At 51.1% G+C, this 17903-nt stretch overlaps 1 protein-coding gene across 1 annotated transcript in view; it reads left to right on the top strand.

Moving 5' to 3' along the window:
• CHAT (choline O-acetyltransferase) overlaps positions 1-17903 on the top strand; it is a 43590-nt gene continuing 25687 nt past the window's right edge. The window contains exons 1-6 of the mRNA XM_040623771.1: positions 1-66; positions 2208-2399; positions 3222-3340; positions 4742-4795; positions 6487-6667; positions 8649-8826. Of these exons, the coding sequence (XP_040479705.1) occupies positions 1-66; positions 2208-2399; positions 3222-3340; positions 4742-4795; positions 6487-6667; positions 8649-8826 (790 nt within the window). The remainder of the gene's footprint in view (positions 67-2207; positions 2400-3221; positions 3341-4741; positions 4796-6486; positions 6668-8648; positions 8827-17903) is intronic.

The following is a 17903-nucleotide window of genomic DNA, read 5'->3' as shown; positions in this document are numbered from 1 at the left end:
ATGCCCATACTGGAAAAAGCTCCCCAAAAGATGGAAGCAAAACCTCCCAGCAGTGAAGAGGAGCCTGTGAGTGACTTTTGGAGTCCAATCTCTTATCCCTTCTCTCTCCACCCACACACCTTGCTTCCAGAATAGTGCTGTATGGGACTGGCCCCCAGCACTTGACTGGCCACCAGCCCTGCCCTCTCTTGGGCATGAAGCCCAGGCTGCAGTCCTGCCCTGAGCCCACTGAGGAGCCTGGGAGAGCCTGGAGGGGTGGGGAGTGGCTTCAGGGGATGCTGAAGGATGGCTCGCAACCACACTTCCTGACTCCCAAGGCCAGGAAGAGCCCTTGACCCGGGCCAGGTACTCTTCCCCCAAGGCTTTTCCCTCTCCCCAAGTTTCATTTCCAAAGACTTTGAGCCCAGACTTAACTTTCTAAGCCTTGTCACATCCCAGCCCCAGCTGCTGTCCCTAGTTCCTTCCTGGAGCCTTAGGCATCATCTTTCCCACTGTCTTAAGACAATGCCGCCCCTCCTTAAGCAGGCATCCTCCCTCCCCACCATCCTAAATGATGGAGCAGCACATCTGATCTCCAGGTTGTTGAAGTGCTGGCCCCTCTGTTACATTTGTCTTCTTCCCACCTTTTTAGCGAGGGCTTCCTTTGAAACCCTAATCAGAACTTTTTGGCTTCTCCCCATGAATTTGCTCACCACATCATCCTGACCGTTACAGCTGACAGACATCTCTGTTGAGTCTGGTCCATGGCACGTCCCTCCCATTGGACTGGAGCTTCCCTGAGAGCTGGCCTTCTTTCTCCATTGTCCCTAAGTCCAGTCCAGGGCCTGGCTCGCATGAACTGCCCATGAAATGTGTACTGACCAGGTGTCCAAAGACCCTCATTAGTGCATGTCCCTGTCTCCAGCCCCATGCATGGGCCAGCAGCCCAGGAGAGTCTGAGGAGGAGCCCCAGACATGTGGCTGGGACATGTGAGCTGAGTTTTCCTGCCTCATTCCATTTTACCCATCACCGGTTCCCCATGACTGAGTCCCAGCACATTGTCAGATCCCTGAGGAAGGGTGGCCTGTTTCTAGCAGGGGCTCTAGCCAGGCCTGCTGACACTCTTGGCAAGGCCACCAGCTGGGCTGGGCTTTCTGTAGGTGCTTGCCCACTTGCCCACCACACAGACCCCCCCCCAGACCCCAAGAGAAGGAAGAGGGAACCAGAGCAGCTGGGTGGGGGGCCTGGACCTGGCTCTCTTGAAGTGGGCTGAGCAACCTAGAATGCTACCCAGACCACCCTCGTCCTTGAGCATTCCCTGGGGCAGGAGCAGCCTATAGTTGGCACTGACACCCTCCTCCCAGACAGGATCAGGCAGGCAAGGACTCCCATTCACTCATCAGCACAGGCTCCCACGCTTGGTCCCCGTCTGCCCAGGGCGGCTGTGGGGAGGGCTCCAGCCCATGCAGCAGCAGGAGCAGAGCAGAGGCAAGCTTTCAATGGGTCCCTTAACTCCACAGCCTGCCTCTACCACCCCAAAGGGAAAAGCCCCTGAAAGAAGGTGGCCCCTTACCACCAGCTTTGTAAACTTGAATCAGTAATATGAAAAGTTGTGGTTTCTGACTGTGACTAGCTCAGTGAGGAAGAAGGAAAAGGAGGGACGGAAAAAGGAGCCTATTTCTCCATCAGTGTTATACTCTTTGGGTCCAGAGATAAACTAGCTTCTGAAGCCCCAGCTGGCAACAATTCTTAAATTAAGAGTGACCAGCAGCCAATATCAATAACAGATCTCTTTCACCTTAGACCCATTCTTTGTGGTTTAAAAGCACTTTCACATAGGATCTATTTGATCCTATGAGAGGTAGAGGCTATTACCCCCATTTTACAGGGGAGGACACTGAGGCACAGAGGTGAGGTGGTTTGCTTACGATCGCACAGCTTGTCAGCATCAGAGTCAGTGCACGAACCCAGTCTGTCTGGTGCCAACATCAAGGTCTTTTCCTCTATAACTTTATCCCCTCCTGGGGGCGGCCTGGGGTATCAGAAAAAAGACACAGGAACGTCCTAAGGTCACAATTCTGCTGAGCCGAGTCCTGGAAATAGGCAAGACCCAAGATGGGAAACAAGGATAGGGACACACTCTGGGGACCAGCTTGGGAACGGGCATGGTCTTATGGACCCCACATAAGAACAGGCATAGCAAGTGCCTGTGAACTTTCTCTCCTAGGAGTTGCCCAAACTTCCAGTGCCCCCCCTGCAGCAGACCCTGGCCACTTACCTGCGATGCATGCGGCACCTAGTACCTGAGGAGCGGTTCAGGAGGAGCCAGGCCATCGTGCAGCGGTTTGGGGCCCCTGGTGGCCTTGGTGAGACCCTGCAGCAGAAGCTCCTGGACCGGCAGGAGAAGACAGCCAATTGGGTAAGAGTTGTTGAGAGGGGGCAGACTGTGGAGAGAGCGCATTGCAGACAAGGGACCCGCAGGGTCGGGGGCAGGGAGCAGACATGGAGACAGGGATTTGGATGAGGGGCAGGTAGGTAAAAAAGGTGGGACAGATGGGCGGATAAGGAAGAGAGGAGAAACAAGGGGATAGATAGCAAGGGGCAAAAATGAGGGACAGACAGGATGTGGGATGGGAGATAGGGATGGGGACCAAGAGGGGACAGGTGGGAATAGAGATGAGGTGATGGGGAGAGACAGGGTAGAGAGATGGAAAACAATGGGGGGTCAGGGATGGGGGACAGGTGAGGGACAGGGATGGGGACAAATGGGGGGCACAGGGGATAGAAATGGGGCAATAGGGAAAGACAGGGCACAGAGATGGAGACAGACAGGGGACAGGGATGGCAGACAGGGATGGGGCAGTAGAATGTAGGGATAAGCTCAGGGAAGCAAAGGCAGCGGAAAAGCAGGTACAGGACACACATAAGGATGGGCAGGGGACAGGGATGAAGTACCAAACACCCAGATAGGAAACTGGGATGGAAGAGAGGGATGGCACGGGGCAAAGATGAAGGTCAGTCCCAGTGGACTGGAGAGCACACAGACCCTAGCACGTAACCAGGGCTCAGAGTATATTTGTGGAATGAATGAATGAATGAAGTTCATGATCCAACAAAGTGTCCCAGTCATCCCTTGGGGCTGCCAGGATGGGACTGGTACCCTGCACAGGCAAGGTGGCCTTGTTCAGAGGGGTGCGTATGGCCACTGGCGGTAATGGCACCCCTCCCGTTCTCCCAACAGGTGTCTGAGTACTGGCTGAACGACATGTATCTCAATAACCGCCTGGCCCTGCCTGTAAACTCCAGCCCAGCCGTGATCTTTGCCCGGCAGCACTTCCAAGACACAAACGACCAGCTAAGGTGAGGCCACCATGCTCCTGGGTTCAGAGCTTGAGAGTCTTCCTGGGGGCTGGCCCCAGTACCCAGAAGGAAAGGTCGAGGCTTGTGCCTTGGCTGAGCTTTCTGGGGTCAAATGCCCCTGAGACAGAGGCCGTCCAGGCCATGGGTCCAGGAAGGTTAGACGAGGTTGCTGCGTGAGTGACAAACACAAGATCTTCCTCAGAACGTATTTATCTGGGGTGGGGTTGACAGTAGTGGAGGCCATGGGCCCCCAGGTGTTCCTATGGCATTCTTGACCTGGCTGAGGCCCTGAGAGGAGGTGTGTACCCTCTACCCCACCAGGACTTGAGGCTTGGACTTGTCACTGGGACACACTACCCCAGGCTGACTGACGGGACCTCTGCTAGGCCCCCAGCGACTCCAGGCTCTAAAAGGAGACTCCAAGGGGGTGGAAACGGTTCCTTCCTGCCAGCTGCCACCGCCAGAGCCTCTGCCATCTGCTGCAATTTCAGGGCTCACTGAGCCACTGGAACCGCCTCTGGGCCCACTGATGTCGATGGCGGGGGTGCAGTGGGCGAGCATTTACTCAGGGATGTGGCAGGGAGGAAGGGTCTCCCTAAAAGAGTCTCTTTGAGTCACACCCATTGTGGCACCACATGGGGACAGTTCCGAGAGGAAAAACAAAAACAAAACCAACAAAGAAAAGAGGCAGGGCCTACCTGGGCCTATGGGCAGGGCTCAAGGATGCTCGATGCTCGGAAGACCCCCCATCCCCTCCTTCCTCACCGGGACTAGCCCAGCCGACCTGCTGTCCAGGCAGCCTGCAGCCCGGACCTCCCGTGGGCAGAAGGAAGTGTGCAGATAGACGGATGAACAGCTTCTCGAAACAGCTCTCCAACGGCATCCAAGGGGGCATTTTCTTCCTGATGCAGTTAAGCCAGCGTCATCATCCATGGACGGTTAAGATGACACAGTCCTGTGGCACGGTTCTCTGATGACTTTTTTCCCCCTAGCACCCACTTTCATTTTCACTAGCACTAAGGGGACCAAATCATTGACTCTTCCCAGGAGATGGGATTTCTCCAAACCTGGGTTCCTGGCCCAGTCCAGCCCCAGCACAGGCTTTTCCTAGGGAGAACCCCGCCCCTGACCATCCAGCCTTCTCCTGCCTGTTCTGCGGCCTCTTCCAGCTTCCTCTCCGTCCTCTTCCCCATTCACCTTCCAGTGTCCTCTCCTCTCAGTTATCTCTACAGGACCATTTTAATCCAAGGCTTGTGAAGGACTGGCAGCATGACATGACGGTGGCAGTGGTGGGGGTGGTGCTTATTGAGCTTGGGAGGTGAGAGAGGGAGAGGAAGGTTGGAGAGAGGGAAGGAGCCCGGGCCCCTCAGAGGAGAACTCAGGCCTGATCTCTCTCTGCAGGTTTGCAGCCAACCTCATCTCCGGGGTGCTCCACTACAAGAGCCTGCTGGACAGGTAGGGGGGCCAGCCTGGGGAGGGGAGTGCCCTGATTTGGCACAGCCTGTTGAGGCATCTGTCTCCCTGCCACACTAGCCAAGGAGATTCCAGAGGGCAGAGACCTTGTCTTTTTTCAGCTCTGTGCTCCCGGCTTCTGTCAGAGAGCAGGTGGGCTACCACCCCCGACCCTCCAGCCCCCCCACCCCCCGGCCCAACTCCTCCAGCATCAGGATAACTTTTACCCCAGCTGCCCCGACCATTAATGGGTCCTTTTCCTAGGGTGAGCACTGTCCTTCCTTGAGCTCTTTAAAATGCACCCCCCCCCCACGCACACACACTGTTATGTGCATCAGGAATTTAAGAAATGCCCGAGAAGACAGAGAAGGAGTCATGGGAGCGAGGTGATGGTGGGTTCAGCCTTGCTAGCTGCCAGCCGAGGGGAATGGTCTCCCCACACTGAGCCAGTGTAGCTGGCTTCAACCTCACTCGTTTCCTCTCCAGCTTGGACAGGTGTTCCTCAAATGATCTGTGGTGAAGGACCAACGTATTTTTTAATTTTATAAAATGTCAAACACTACAAAAATGAATTCACAGAAAAATGGTACCAAGGTAAAAAAGACACAACCACGTATTTTATTTTTATTTTAGACTGGACAGACATAAAATTCTGCTGTCAAAGTGCCATAAAATTTTCTGAGAGCTCCCTCTGATTCCCACAGTTCAGTGGGGCACCCACACCTTGAGAAGTAGGGCCGCGGGACACCCTACCCTCCCTCTGCCCCAACTAATCTCAGGGCTGCCTCTTACCCTCAGGGCTCAGCTCACACGGCTGGTCCCTGTCACCCTGTCTTACCACCCGAAACCCTCCCAGGTATCAGCTTGTTGCTTGTCTATGCTGCACGTACACATCCCACCACCTGGGCCCCATTAGAACAGGACACTTATGTTCTGTTTGCCACTATAACCCCGGATCCCAGAAAGGTGCCTGGCACAGAGGAGAGCTCAGTGAAAGGGAGGAGGGAAGGAGGGAGGGTGGAGAGACAGAGAGAGGAGGAGGAGGAGAGGGAGAGAGGGATGGATGAAGGAAAAAGGAAAGAGAAGGAGAGAGAAGAAAGAGGAGGAGGGGAAGGAAGTGGAGGAGCGAGGGAGGAAGGAAGTAAAGATTGAGGGAAGGGGAGACAGAGAAAGAAGGAGAGGGGAGAGCGGGATGGAGGACGGAAGGAGAGAGATAGAGGGAGGAGGGGAGGAGGAGGGGGAGAAAGTGGCAGAGGAGAAGGCAAGGGAGAGAGTAAAGAGGGACACAAGATGTGCTGAGACCACAGGAGAAGGAGAACTTTGTGCCTTGAACTCAGAGAAGGCTTCTGGAAGAGGTGATGGAAGGATAGGCTCTTGGAAGGTGGAAGGAGTTTTCTGGACACATTCGTTGAGCACAGTAGTGGGGTGAATGCATGCCAAACAAAGATCGCACAAGCGATGGCACGAGGGCTAAAACACAAATTCTGTATGGGTAGTGCCCAAGGCAGAGGTGAGGGAGACTATCAGAGGCTTGAGAAATCCCCGAGGGTCCCTCCATGGGCCACGGAAATAGGGCACTTCACTACTTCAAAGAGTGGGGAATCCAGCTCTTTGACAGCCATCCTAATGCCATTCTGGGTTTTCCAGTCAAGTGGAACCAATTCCGATCCCTTGCCTCCCTCCCCGCTCTCCAGCCACTCCATCCCTACCGACTGTGCCAAGGGCCAGCTGTCGGGGCAGCCGCTCTGTATGAAGCAGTACTATGGGCTCTTCTCCTCCTACCGGCTCCCCGGCCACACCCAGGACACCCTGGTGGCGCAGAAGAGCAGTGTCATGCCCGAGCCAGAGCACGTCATCGTGGCCTGCTGCAACCAGGTAAGTGGCCCCTCTCCCCTGCAGCCTCTCCGGCTTGGGCAGGGAGCGTGAGTACGTGTCTGTTCCTATTTCACCGAGGATGTTTGGTCTCCTCCGGAGGCACGCGGTGAGCTAGGACACAGCGAGGTCTCTCGACTGCTTGTCAGGACCATTGCTCTCCCGTGAGTTGGGTTTTAAGAACGAGGGGAGTCGTCAATTGAGAATAACTTCCGTGCGCTCCCATTTTGGCCCTGACCAGCCAGGTCAGCTGCTCCGGGTGGACGGTGGGCCAATCATGAGATGCAGCATGGCCTCAGTAGCCCCTCATGAATCACCCAGGTGGCGGCCTTCCTGCACACACAGACGGAGGGACAGCTGGACAGACTGACTGTCCGAATCCCCATGTCCAGGCCGTAGGCTCGGCACTTACATGCGTTCATCCCACCTGATTCTAGTGACTTGCAGAGGGGCTCGGAATCCCCATCTGACCGAAGAGGACATGAGGCCTTGGACGAGCTGAGTGGCCTGCCCAAGGCTGAGAAGGCCCCGCAGGCCTGGCCAGTGCCCCCTGCTCACACCCCACCTCCTGCAGCTCAGGACTTCACGCTGGCTTCCGGGAGCCTACCGGGGTCCATGGGGACCCAGGGGACAGGCTGAGTGTGAGGGCTCCTGACCCCTTACCCGTGCCCACACTAGGCTATATAGTGAGCCCCCTCCTAATTATTTCATCTGACAAAGAGCTGTCTTGGGGCTTTTTTTTCTTTGTTTTGGTTTTGGTTTGGTTTTTGGGATTTGGTGGGGTTTTTGTTTGGTGGTGTTAGTTTTTTGGGGGGTTGCTTTTTTGGGGTTTTTTTTGTTTTGTTTTTTGTTTTTTTTGCAAAACCCAAGTTTGACAGCTTCTAGAAATTCCCCTGCCATTTGTGCTACACTGTTTTCTTCTTGAGTTCACCTGACATTTGCCGTCTAAGATAGGACCTCAGTGAAAGTCTGCCATCCTAGGTGGGCCGTTCCCACCAGAAGCCCACCTGACAGTCTGGCCACAAACAAGAACTTTTCTCCATCTTGATTACAAAGTCGAACTCAGCATTTCCCAGCCCCCACATGCTGCAGTATTCATCCATTCCCGAAATGCTGTCAGGGCTCCTGCTCTGGACCAGGCCATGGGAATGCTGCTCAGAGCATGAGACCAGGGACTCGTATCAACCAGCAGAAGAGGATCTTGACTTGGGGCTAGGAATAAGACCTTTCACGAAGCCCAAGACTCTAGCTTCAAAGCTACCAAATGATAGCTCACAGGCCTCACGTCGAACACACGCACGTACCCATGTATATGTGCACACACAGGGACAGAGCATTTTGCATGTTGTTTTCCATTTTAATCTTCCTCTGCATGCTATTTGCTGACTTGCCTTTTTTTCTCCACTCACATTGTGTTTGAGATCTGTCCCCGTAGCCGTATCTAGAGCGAGTTCGTTCCTATTAACTACGGGGTCGATGTGCATTAGACGAATACAGTACATTTAACGTAGCTGTTCCCCGACTGGAAAACACTGAGCTCTCTCTACCGTGTTGCTATTACAAATACGGCTTCTATGCACACGCCTTCACATATCTTCTGGGCACGAGAGCATATGTTTCTCCAAGCCTTGGGCTAAAGTGTGCATTTAGAAGACTAATTGCTGAATCATAAGGTCTGCACATTTTCAGTTTGCACAGACACCGGCCTCCAATAGCAGTTGTATCACAAGAAGTGAAACCAGAGAAGCAAGTTTTATTTTAGCTAAGTTTAATCTGGCCTTCTTTGATTTGGGGAAGCTTGGAGTACAGCACAGTTGACAACATCGGGTAGGTCCCCAACTTGTGACTGTTCAGAGCCATCACATACGTTCAGATCCCTGGGCCTGAGTATCCCCGCTCTGTGCTCACATGGGAAGTCTCAGTGAAGGCTCTTCGCCTTGGGCGGGCTGCCATGAGTGACGTGTTTGACCTGTTTCCCCCACAGTTCTTTGTCTTGGATGTTGTCATTAATTTCCGCCGTCTCAGTGAGGGGGATCTGTTCACTCAGTTGAGAAAGATAGTCAAAATGGCTTCCAACGAGGATGAACGCTTGCCTCCAATCGGCCTGCTGACGTCAGAAGGGAGGAGCGAGTGGGCTGAGGCCAGGACAGTCCTCGTGAAAGGTTAGCAGCAGTGCCCAGCGCGTCTCCACGCTCATCTCATCCTCATGCCCATTGGCTTTCCTTCCTCCAGGGTCGGGCACCATGCCTCATCCCCATTTGCCATAGCATGGGGAGCTCAGGCCTCCCTCCAACTCAGGCCCCGACAGCAAGTCGGCTGAGGCACCTGGAAGCCGACAGCAACTTTTGTACTTTCATATTTCATCCGGCAATATTCTAGCTTCCTGGATGAGGCTGACGAGCACTGGAATCCTGGGATATCTGGGAATATTGAGGGAGGGAAGGTTTTGAGCTGGGGGAAGGCTGGCTACAATTAAGCAGTTGTGCTTTAGTGGTGGGCAGGGATGGTACCCACTTGAGTGGTCTGAGTCCTTGGGAGAGCTGTCACATGGAGATATGGGATAGAGCCCAGCTCTGGGAGGGTGGGTCACTGCCCCCTTCACGTGATTTCTCGGTCCTAGAGCTTTTCATCTTCAGGCTGACCTATCCTTCTGGCTGGCCGCTGCTCTTATGAAAGTTTCTAAGCATTCCCACAAGAAAGCTGGTAATAGTCTTAAAATTTTTAAATCATCCTTCTGGAAACTCATTTTCAAATCCAAAGCCAGTCCTATTCCCAGGAGTTGGATGGAGTGTTTTCCTTTCTTGCCTACATTAGAGATTCCAGGGTAAGAGGCAAGGCTTCCATGGACTTCCATCTGCGTCCTGGGCTCTCATTCGGCCAGGTGTCCATTCAGACTCCCTGAGTGTCTGTCACCTGAGGAGCTGGGCTAGGCCTGGCAAGTGTAAGAGGCAGAGAGGATGAAGCCATTGTCCCTGAGCAGCCCAGTGGACAGGGGAAGGGAAGGCATGGGGCGAGGACAGATTTAATACACAGAAATGCAGCATCCAGCCATGTAAAGCGGTAGAGACAGCAGGTACCAAACCAGCGGTCCAGGACTTCAGCAAGAGGAAGGAGCCCTTCCGTTTGGGAGGTTTTTGAAAAGCTTCATTGGAAGAGGTGGGAATTGTGCAAAACTCTGAGACATGAGCAAGAAGGGCAGGAGGTAGGGATAGCGTCCAGGCAGGCAGGCAGTCTGTGGGGAAAGCCAGCTGGCCAGCAGGGGCACGCCTGCCCTGCCTGGTTCCACACGGAGAGAAACCAGCAGGCAAAAATGGCCATGCTGCATGTATTGAGAGAATGAAAAGGTGGTGGGGCCTGGTTTTCTGGCAACACGCACTTGCATTTTCTGGTCCCTCTCCCTAGAAAGTTTTCTCCCCAGGATTAACTGGCTCCTGGCACCATCCAGAGCTCAGCTCAGGTGTCACTGCCTCAGGCCCCCTAGAACATCCCCCACTCAGCACACTCTGTCACCTTGTTCTGTTGTCTTATACTAACGGCATTCTGTTGTCATATACTCACTCTCTGAAGCCAGCTTCTCATTTGTTTATGCATGCCGATTATCGGCCTCCCTTTCCTAGTCTCTAAATTCTAGGAGAGTAGGGGCTTTATCTGTTTGGATTAACTTTTTAATCTGCCAAACACAGTGGGGCCCTAGCAGTATTTGTTAAATAAAAGAACAGAGGGTTACTCATGATAGTAGGCCCCAGACTTACAGCCTACCTACCAGTTAATTATTTTTTCATTCAGTCATGGGGCACCTGCGGAATGTTCAGTCCTGAATCAGGGGCTACACAGGCCACGGGAAGGTGTGAGAGCTAACCCTGCCCTCACCGACCTAACCACCAAGTAGCGGAATGAATAACTTATCATTGGAAAGTGAGTTAATTCCCTCAGGAGACCAGGGTGTAATCAAATCCCACTCCTCTCCCCTCCAGGGACAGAGACAGGCATCAGACAATCGCCTCTGCTCGCAATACAGTTTCCACTTTATTAGCAGGCCAAGCTCTTTCCCTGCAGGACTGACAGGGATTGCCTTGAGGTTTAAGTGCTTGGGCTGTGCTAATCGGAATTAATTTGTTAATGGCACTTGATCTGGCTTTCTGAATGGAAGTGCTGTTTCTGAGGGAAGCGTGACAGAGAGGAGGGGCCCACGCGCCTTCCCTTCAGAGATCTGATTATTCTGGGTGGCACTGACTGTGTCATCTACACAGCAGCAAACCAGTCTTTCACAGAGCCCTCCTCCCCGGAACAGCCCCTGACCACAGAAGGGAAACCCCTTTCGGAAAGGATTTCAGTATAGATGTGAAAAATCACAGCAACTTGGACTACAGTGGAGAATAAAGATGAAAGACATGGGCGGGGTCCAGGTAGATTGCAAAGGAGAGGTGACAAGGGAGAAAAGAAAAGTGAGAAAGATCCCTAGATTTTTTTATTCAAGCAACCTGGATCGTGGTAGCATTCACTGTGACGGGAACCAGGCTGGTGAAGTGGCTGCAGGATGAAGTCCTTTCTAAGTATGTCAGGTTTGAGATGCCTTGAGTCATCTCAGTGGAGATGTCAAATTAGATCTATGTGTCTGGAGCTCAAGAGAGAGGTCAGTATGGAGACATAAATTTGAGAGCCATCGGCACAGAAGTGATATTTAAAGTCATGGACCTGGGTGAGATCATCTAGAAACAGCAGAAGGGGTCTTCGGAGGTCAGGTAGAGAAAGATGCAAAGGGGATTGAGAAAGAGCAGCCTGTGAAGTCAAGAGCAAACCAGGAGATGATTCATGAAGATCCAAAGGGAAAGAGGAAGCGGCCAACCACTTGGAATGCTGCTGAGAGCTCAAGGAAGAACTGGGCAGAGAGGAGACTCAGAGCTTGGCCACCCTAAGTCATCAGTGACCTTCACCAAGATCAGACTGGGGAGTAGGAAGAATGAATGGTTGTATGCTAATGGGTGCGATCCAACAGCAGGAGAAATTGTTGATGAGACTGTCAATGAGTAGAATCAGTTAAGCGTGGATGACTCTTTTCAGGTATTTTGGTATTAAAAGAGCAGAAAAATGGGGCAGTTGCTGGGAGAAGATGGGAGTCAAGGGAAGTGTGTTTAGTAGGAGTGGCAAGAGCGTGGTTGTATGCAGACAAGTATTTGGAAGTACTCCAATGAGAGAAATTATTAGTGAAGACAGAGGAGACGAATGGAGGCATGGGATTCTTGCAAAGGCAAAAGGAAATGGAATCCAGAGAATAAGAGGCCTTTGGTTGGTACAGGGAAAACTGAAACCTGGGCCTGCAGTCGTGGTGGTGGGAACGTGAGGAGGGTCCTGACTAGTGGCTTCTGGTCTCAGATCAGCAGAGCCATGGGCATGAGCTGAGAGGTGAAAGTGGGATTCTAGATACAAAAGAGAACACATGAAATAGCCTCTTGGAACACGTGATGAGATTTATGGACTCTGTTGAGCTTATATTTAAGGGTTTGGGGGCCATACATTTTAGGAGAAATTAATTAGCATTGTTTTGCCATTTTTTGCCTCAGGTTCAGGCAAAGAGAAGGCGGGTCACCAGGTTGAGCCTTGGGTTGGAGAATATAACTGAGGGCGAGAGGGGGAAGGCATGGCAAGGGAATGGTTATAACGTTGGAATCTGAAGTGAGTGAGGAGGTGTAGTAGTCTGCTTGGGCCGCCATAACAAAGTGCCACAGACTGAGTGGCTTAAACAGCAGAAATGTATTGTCTCACAGTTCTGAAGGCTAGAAGTCTGAGATCGAGGCGTGCACACAGTTGGTTTCTTCTGGGGCCTCTCTGCCTGGCTTGTAGATGGCCGTCTTCTCCCTGTGTCTTCCCATGGTCTCCCATCTGTGCATGTGTGTGTCCTAATCTCTTCTTACAAGGACACCAGTTATGTTGGGTTAGGACCTCATTTTACTTTAATTACCTCAATAAAGACCCCATCTCCGAGTACAGTCCTATTCTGAGGAATTGGGGGGGTTAGGACTTCAACTTGGGGACTTTGAGAGGACACAATTCAGCCCATGACAGGAGGGAAGTGAAAGAGGGAGGTGGACGATGGATAGGAGAAATAGGTAGTGGGGTTGATGGTTCTGAGGAGTCAATGAGATGAAGCGTGTTGCAGAGCAGAGATAACAGAGTGCGTGAATCAGAAAGTCAGGAGTGTGCTCAGACTATGGGAGGCTTGAATCTGAGACTTCCAAGGGGGTCAGTTCCTGGTAGTGATGAGTTCTGGTAGTGATGACTGTGGGAGTGGAGGCTGAGGTTGGACTGTCAAAGGTGGGAGATCGAGGGTCTGAGAGAGGAGCGTGCCTATGGGCTGGGTCTTCCACGCAGACGTTGAGGCTGCAGGAATGATGGCTGCAGTGGTAATGGGGAGAAAGACGGCAAACCGGGAGCCCAGATCTGCATGATGGGGAGTTGTGAGGACAGCAGGGGAATGCAGCAACAGGGGGGACAATGACGATGGGGGTGGGAAGGTAGAAGTCTAATAGCTGCGGCTCCCAAGGGAAAGCAGGGAGGAGCCGCGCAGGTGCAGGAACAGGGAGAATACCACCTACCCTACCTGGCCCTGGGGTGCATGAGTGTGAAGGAAAATAGTCTCTTGGAGAGGGCGCAGGAAGTGTGTCCCTCAGGGGGGCCACTCTCCTGTTGAGGCAGAAAGTGAACAGAACACTCTCAGAAGAGATTAACAGTGCAAGAGGACCTGCCATCACGACTCAGACGTCATGAAGGGTTCGGGAAGGGGGAAAGGTGAGAGGTGAGGGATGAGTCCATGCAGGGGACACTGGAGCAGCAGAGCATGGGAGTGCCAGCCAGAGACCCAGGGATGGTGGTCACCATTGCAAACAATGCTCCCAAATCCTCAGCATCTGGGACGGTATTCTGCTGGTTCCAGGTGTGGTTGTAGGGCCTGGGGTAGGGGTCTGACTGGCCCATGCACGTGTTGTCCAGCAGGAGGCTTCGACCAAGCTGAGCTCCTGTTGTCTTGGGGAGGTCTGGACCGAGGCACCTGAGCTCAGACAAAATCTGAATTCTCATAGGGTCCGTTGAGAACCGGCGGGACAATTGATTTTATCAACCCTCTCTCCTTGAGAGACAGTCTCTGATCCTTCACTCTGCTCCCCAACCAAAACAGCTCCCTCTGTCAGCCCACAGGCTCCCCAGCCTGACCCTCTGCTGTGACATTGAGAGGGTGGAGCCCAGAGAACAGTGGAGCCAGCTGTCTGCCATAAAGCCCAGGCTCCCCCTCTGCACCCAGTGTCCCCACACCCCCTAGCCCCTCACACAGCACTGCTCACACAGAACTCTCTGAGAATGTGGTGCGGGACAAGTGAGGGTATCGTCATCTCTATCCACAGCCTAACCATCCACAGCCAACACAGAAGAGACTCTTGGGGGTCCAAGAGCCAAGAAACTTGGCAGGACCATCACTGTCCCCCCAGAAGCCTGGGGAGATCAGAATAAGCAGAATTGTTAGGACAAGAGTGGACAGGATAAAACCAAAGGAGTCCCTAACAGGAGTCCTGAGGGAATTTGGGGACCTCACCCCTGTGCCTGTCATAGCTTAGGAGGGCTTCCTGTGCCAAGCACAATATGAGGCTAAGCCCAGGTGTGTTGCGGCGGGTGTGATGGGGGCTGGCTGACAACATTGGAATCATCTAGAGAGCCCCTTAAAATAAAGAGTCTGGGGTCCCAGGGATTTTCCAGTGGGACAGGAATGAGGCCAAGAAACTGTATTTTTAAAGCACCTTCACTTGCAGTCCAGGTTGGGACCAACTTAAGCAGATATCAGCAGCTTCTGGGCATAGAGGTCCCCCGTGATGCGGGCCTTATCCTGGGTCCTTTCTGTCCCTTGTTGCTTTGAATCTTCAGTATAGCCTGTGAGGTGGGGATTTCATCCCCACAGAACATAGGAGCCTGTGTCTGCAACAGGTTGAGCTGGTCTTTGGCCTTAGAGGTGGTCAGCGGTAGAATCAGGGCATCTGTCTCCCGAGCCTCAGATCCTCAGGGCCTGGCAGGCAGGGTGGGAATGGAGGCCTCAGGAAGGGCGCTCATAACCTCGCAGGACCGCCCTCCTAGAGCCTCGAAGCTGTGGCCTTCCTGAACCCAGGAGGACCAACACTGTTATCCTGGTCTGGAAATTTAATTAGCTATTCGGCCCTGAGTCTGGAAGACTACAGTGCTTGTCAATTTGTAGGAAAAGGATAGCCAGCTCAGAGAGCCCGCCCCCCACCCTGGAGCCCGCTGGCTTTCCTGGGTGCTGCGTGGAAATCCTGCAAGCAGACTTCGGGCAGATGCTTCTGTTTACACAGCACCGTAAATATTTATCCCCAGCAACCAATTAGAGCTGAGCCACTGCTTTCAAGGAGGGAACTGACAGAAGGCGGCTGCGTCAGGAGAAGGCCTCGGTCATGGTTTACAAGAACCGCTCAGGATGGGCATTTTGCTACTTAAGTATTGTCATCCAGAGATAGGCAAGTCTGCTGATTTTAAAACCAATTACACATTAGCAATAACAGCCTCTCTGATTTAATTGGCCCAGAAATACCTCCCGGGCTCCCGAGGCTGAATGCTCTTTTCTTCCCTCGGGGCTGGGAGGGTGGGAGGCTTTCCTGGGGCCATTGTCTCCCTCCCGGAGTGGAAGCCTGAAGACTCCTGTGTTTGAGGGCATCCAGACAGGGAGAGGCTCGTGGCCTTGAGACCTGGGCTTGACCCGGCCCTCCTTGCTGCGCCCTGGAGCTGGCCTCCGAGGCTAGGACCTGGAGGTGGCGGCCCTGCCCTGTGGCTAGGACCGAGGGGGTGCGGAGGGGCCGCAAAGCAGGTGGTCTGGTGCCTGGCGCACAGAGGCTGTTCGCTAAATGATTAGTCTTAATTAGATTTGGGGAAATACTGTGGGGATGGTTTGTCCGAGGCACGCAACCTATCTGGAAAAATCTGGTGAACTGCAAATGGGCACCTGTTGAGTGTCTGTCCCATCAGTGACGGTGACCCGTGGCCTCAGACTGAATGGCCTGTACTCCTCGCCTTGGAACCCTAGCCCTTATTCACTCTGAGCTGCTCCTTTATCCCCCTGGGCGCCCCACATGCCCCGTGCTCTGAGCGTGCACACTCTTCTCTTTCATTTCTCCCCAGTGGCCCTCTCTCTCCATGTTATGATATTTGGGGTACAAAGTGAGTGGGAGGGTTTTTTTTTAATCTCCTGCCCTTCTCCACTCACTACCCCTCCCCTAATTCTAGAAGTATGATAGCTCTTTAAATCTGCCTTTGTGGGCAGGGTGTTTCAAACCCAGAAGAAAGAGCAATGCTTGGTTCTTGAAGGGTTTTTTTTTAATTATTAAACTTATTTTGGGGATAATTGTAGATGCACGTGCACTTACAAGAAATAATCTCACCTGGACCCTTTTCCTCCGAGTGCTAACCTCTTATAAAACTCTAGTCCAGTATCACAGCAATATTGACACTGATCCGATCAGGATACAGAACGTTCCCATCCCTGCAAGGATCCCTCCTGTTGCCTTTTATAGCTACACCCTTCCAACCCTATCCCGCCCTAACCCCTGGCAACCAGGAATCTGTCTTCGTTTCTATAATGTTATTGCTTTAAGAATGTTACATAAATGGAATCATACAGTAGTAACCTTCTGAGACTGGCTTTTTTCTTTTTTCACTTGACACACTTCTCTGGAGATTCATCCACATTGTCCCACATGTCAATAGTTCATTCTTTTTTATTTATTCCTTCTATGGATGGATCACAATGGGTGATATCATTCATCCATTGATGGACACCTGAGTGGTCCTACTTCTTGGCTATTACAAATAAAGCTACTATGAACATTATATATATATGTTTGTGTGTGATCGTAAGTTCTCATTTTAGGAAAAATTCCAGGAATAAAATTGATATCTGCATGTTTAGCTTTTAAAGAAACTCCTAAACTGTTTTCCAGATTGGCTGTACCCCTTTACATTCCCATCAGCAGTGTCTGAGCGATCCAGTTTCTCCGCATCCTGGTTAGCATTTGTGTTGTCACTATCTTTTACTTTAGCCTTTCTAATTGGTGTGTAGTGATATCTTATTATAGCTTTAATTTACATTTATCTAGTGACTAATGATGTTGAGTATCTTTTCATATGCTAATTTGCCATCTTTATATCCTCTTTTGTGAAATGTCATTTCCTGTCTTTTGCTCATTTTCTAATTAGATGGTTTGGGTTTGGGTTTTTTTTTGTTTGTTTGTTTGTTTTTACTATGAATTCTGAGAGCTGTTTATATATTCTTTAGTAGCCCTTTCTTGGCTCTGTGGTTCTATATTTTCTCCCAATCTGTAACTTACGGTTTCATCTTAACATGGTGTTTCACTGAACAATTGTTTCCAGTTTTGATGAAGTCCAATTTGTCTATTTTTTCCATTACTGGATCGTGCATTTGGTGTCAAGTCTAAGAATTCTTTGCCTAGCCTTAGATCCTAAAGATTTTCTCTGATATATTTTCTAAAAGTTGATATTACATTGGTACATTCAAGTTTATGATTCATTTTGAATTAAATTTTTTTATAAGGTATGAGGATTTATAGCCAGGCTTTTTTTCTTTCTCTCCTTTTCTTTCTTTTCTTTCTTTCTTTCTTCCTTTCTTTCTTTTCTTTTCTTTTCTTTTCTTTTCTTTTCTTTTCTTTTCTTTCTTTTCTTTCTTTCTTTCAGCCTTGAATTCCTGTAATAAGCCCCACTTCTGTATGTAATCTTTTTGTATGTTGCTTAATTCTATTTGCTTATATATTGTTCAATATTTTTGTATCTCTATTCATGAGGATTATTGGTCTGTAGTTGGTTGGGTGTTGTGGCTTTTTTTCTTCTTTGTACTGTTTTCATCTTGTTTTGGTATAAGGGTAACACTTGATTCATAAAATGAATTGGGAAGTGTTCTTTCGTCTTACATTATCTGGAAGAAATTGTATAGATGGGTTTTAATCCTTCCTTAAATATTTGGTACAATTGTCCAGTGAAAACTTCTGGGCCTAGAGACTTCTTTTTCCAGAGTTTAAAACTTCTAAATTCAATTTTCCTAATAGTTATAGGGCTATCCAAATTATTTCTTTTATATATGGTGCATTGCGGTAGTTTATACTATTCAAGAGATCGCTCCATTTCATCTCAGTTGTCAAATTTAAGTCTGTAGAGTTGTTCATAGTATTTCTTTATAATC

The sequence above is a fragment of the Ursus maritimus genome, unplaced genomic scaffold, assembly GCF_017311325.1.
Source record: "Ursus maritimus isolate PB19 unplaced genomic scaffold, ASM1731132v1 scaffold_7, whole genome shotgun sequence".
Taxonomy (NCBI): domain Eukaryota; kingdom Metazoa; phylum Chordata; class Mammalia; order Carnivora; family Ursidae; genus Ursus; species Ursus maritimus.
The sequence above is the reverse complement of the archived record's forward strand: the minus strand, read 5'-3'. Positions and strand labels throughout refer to the sequence as shown.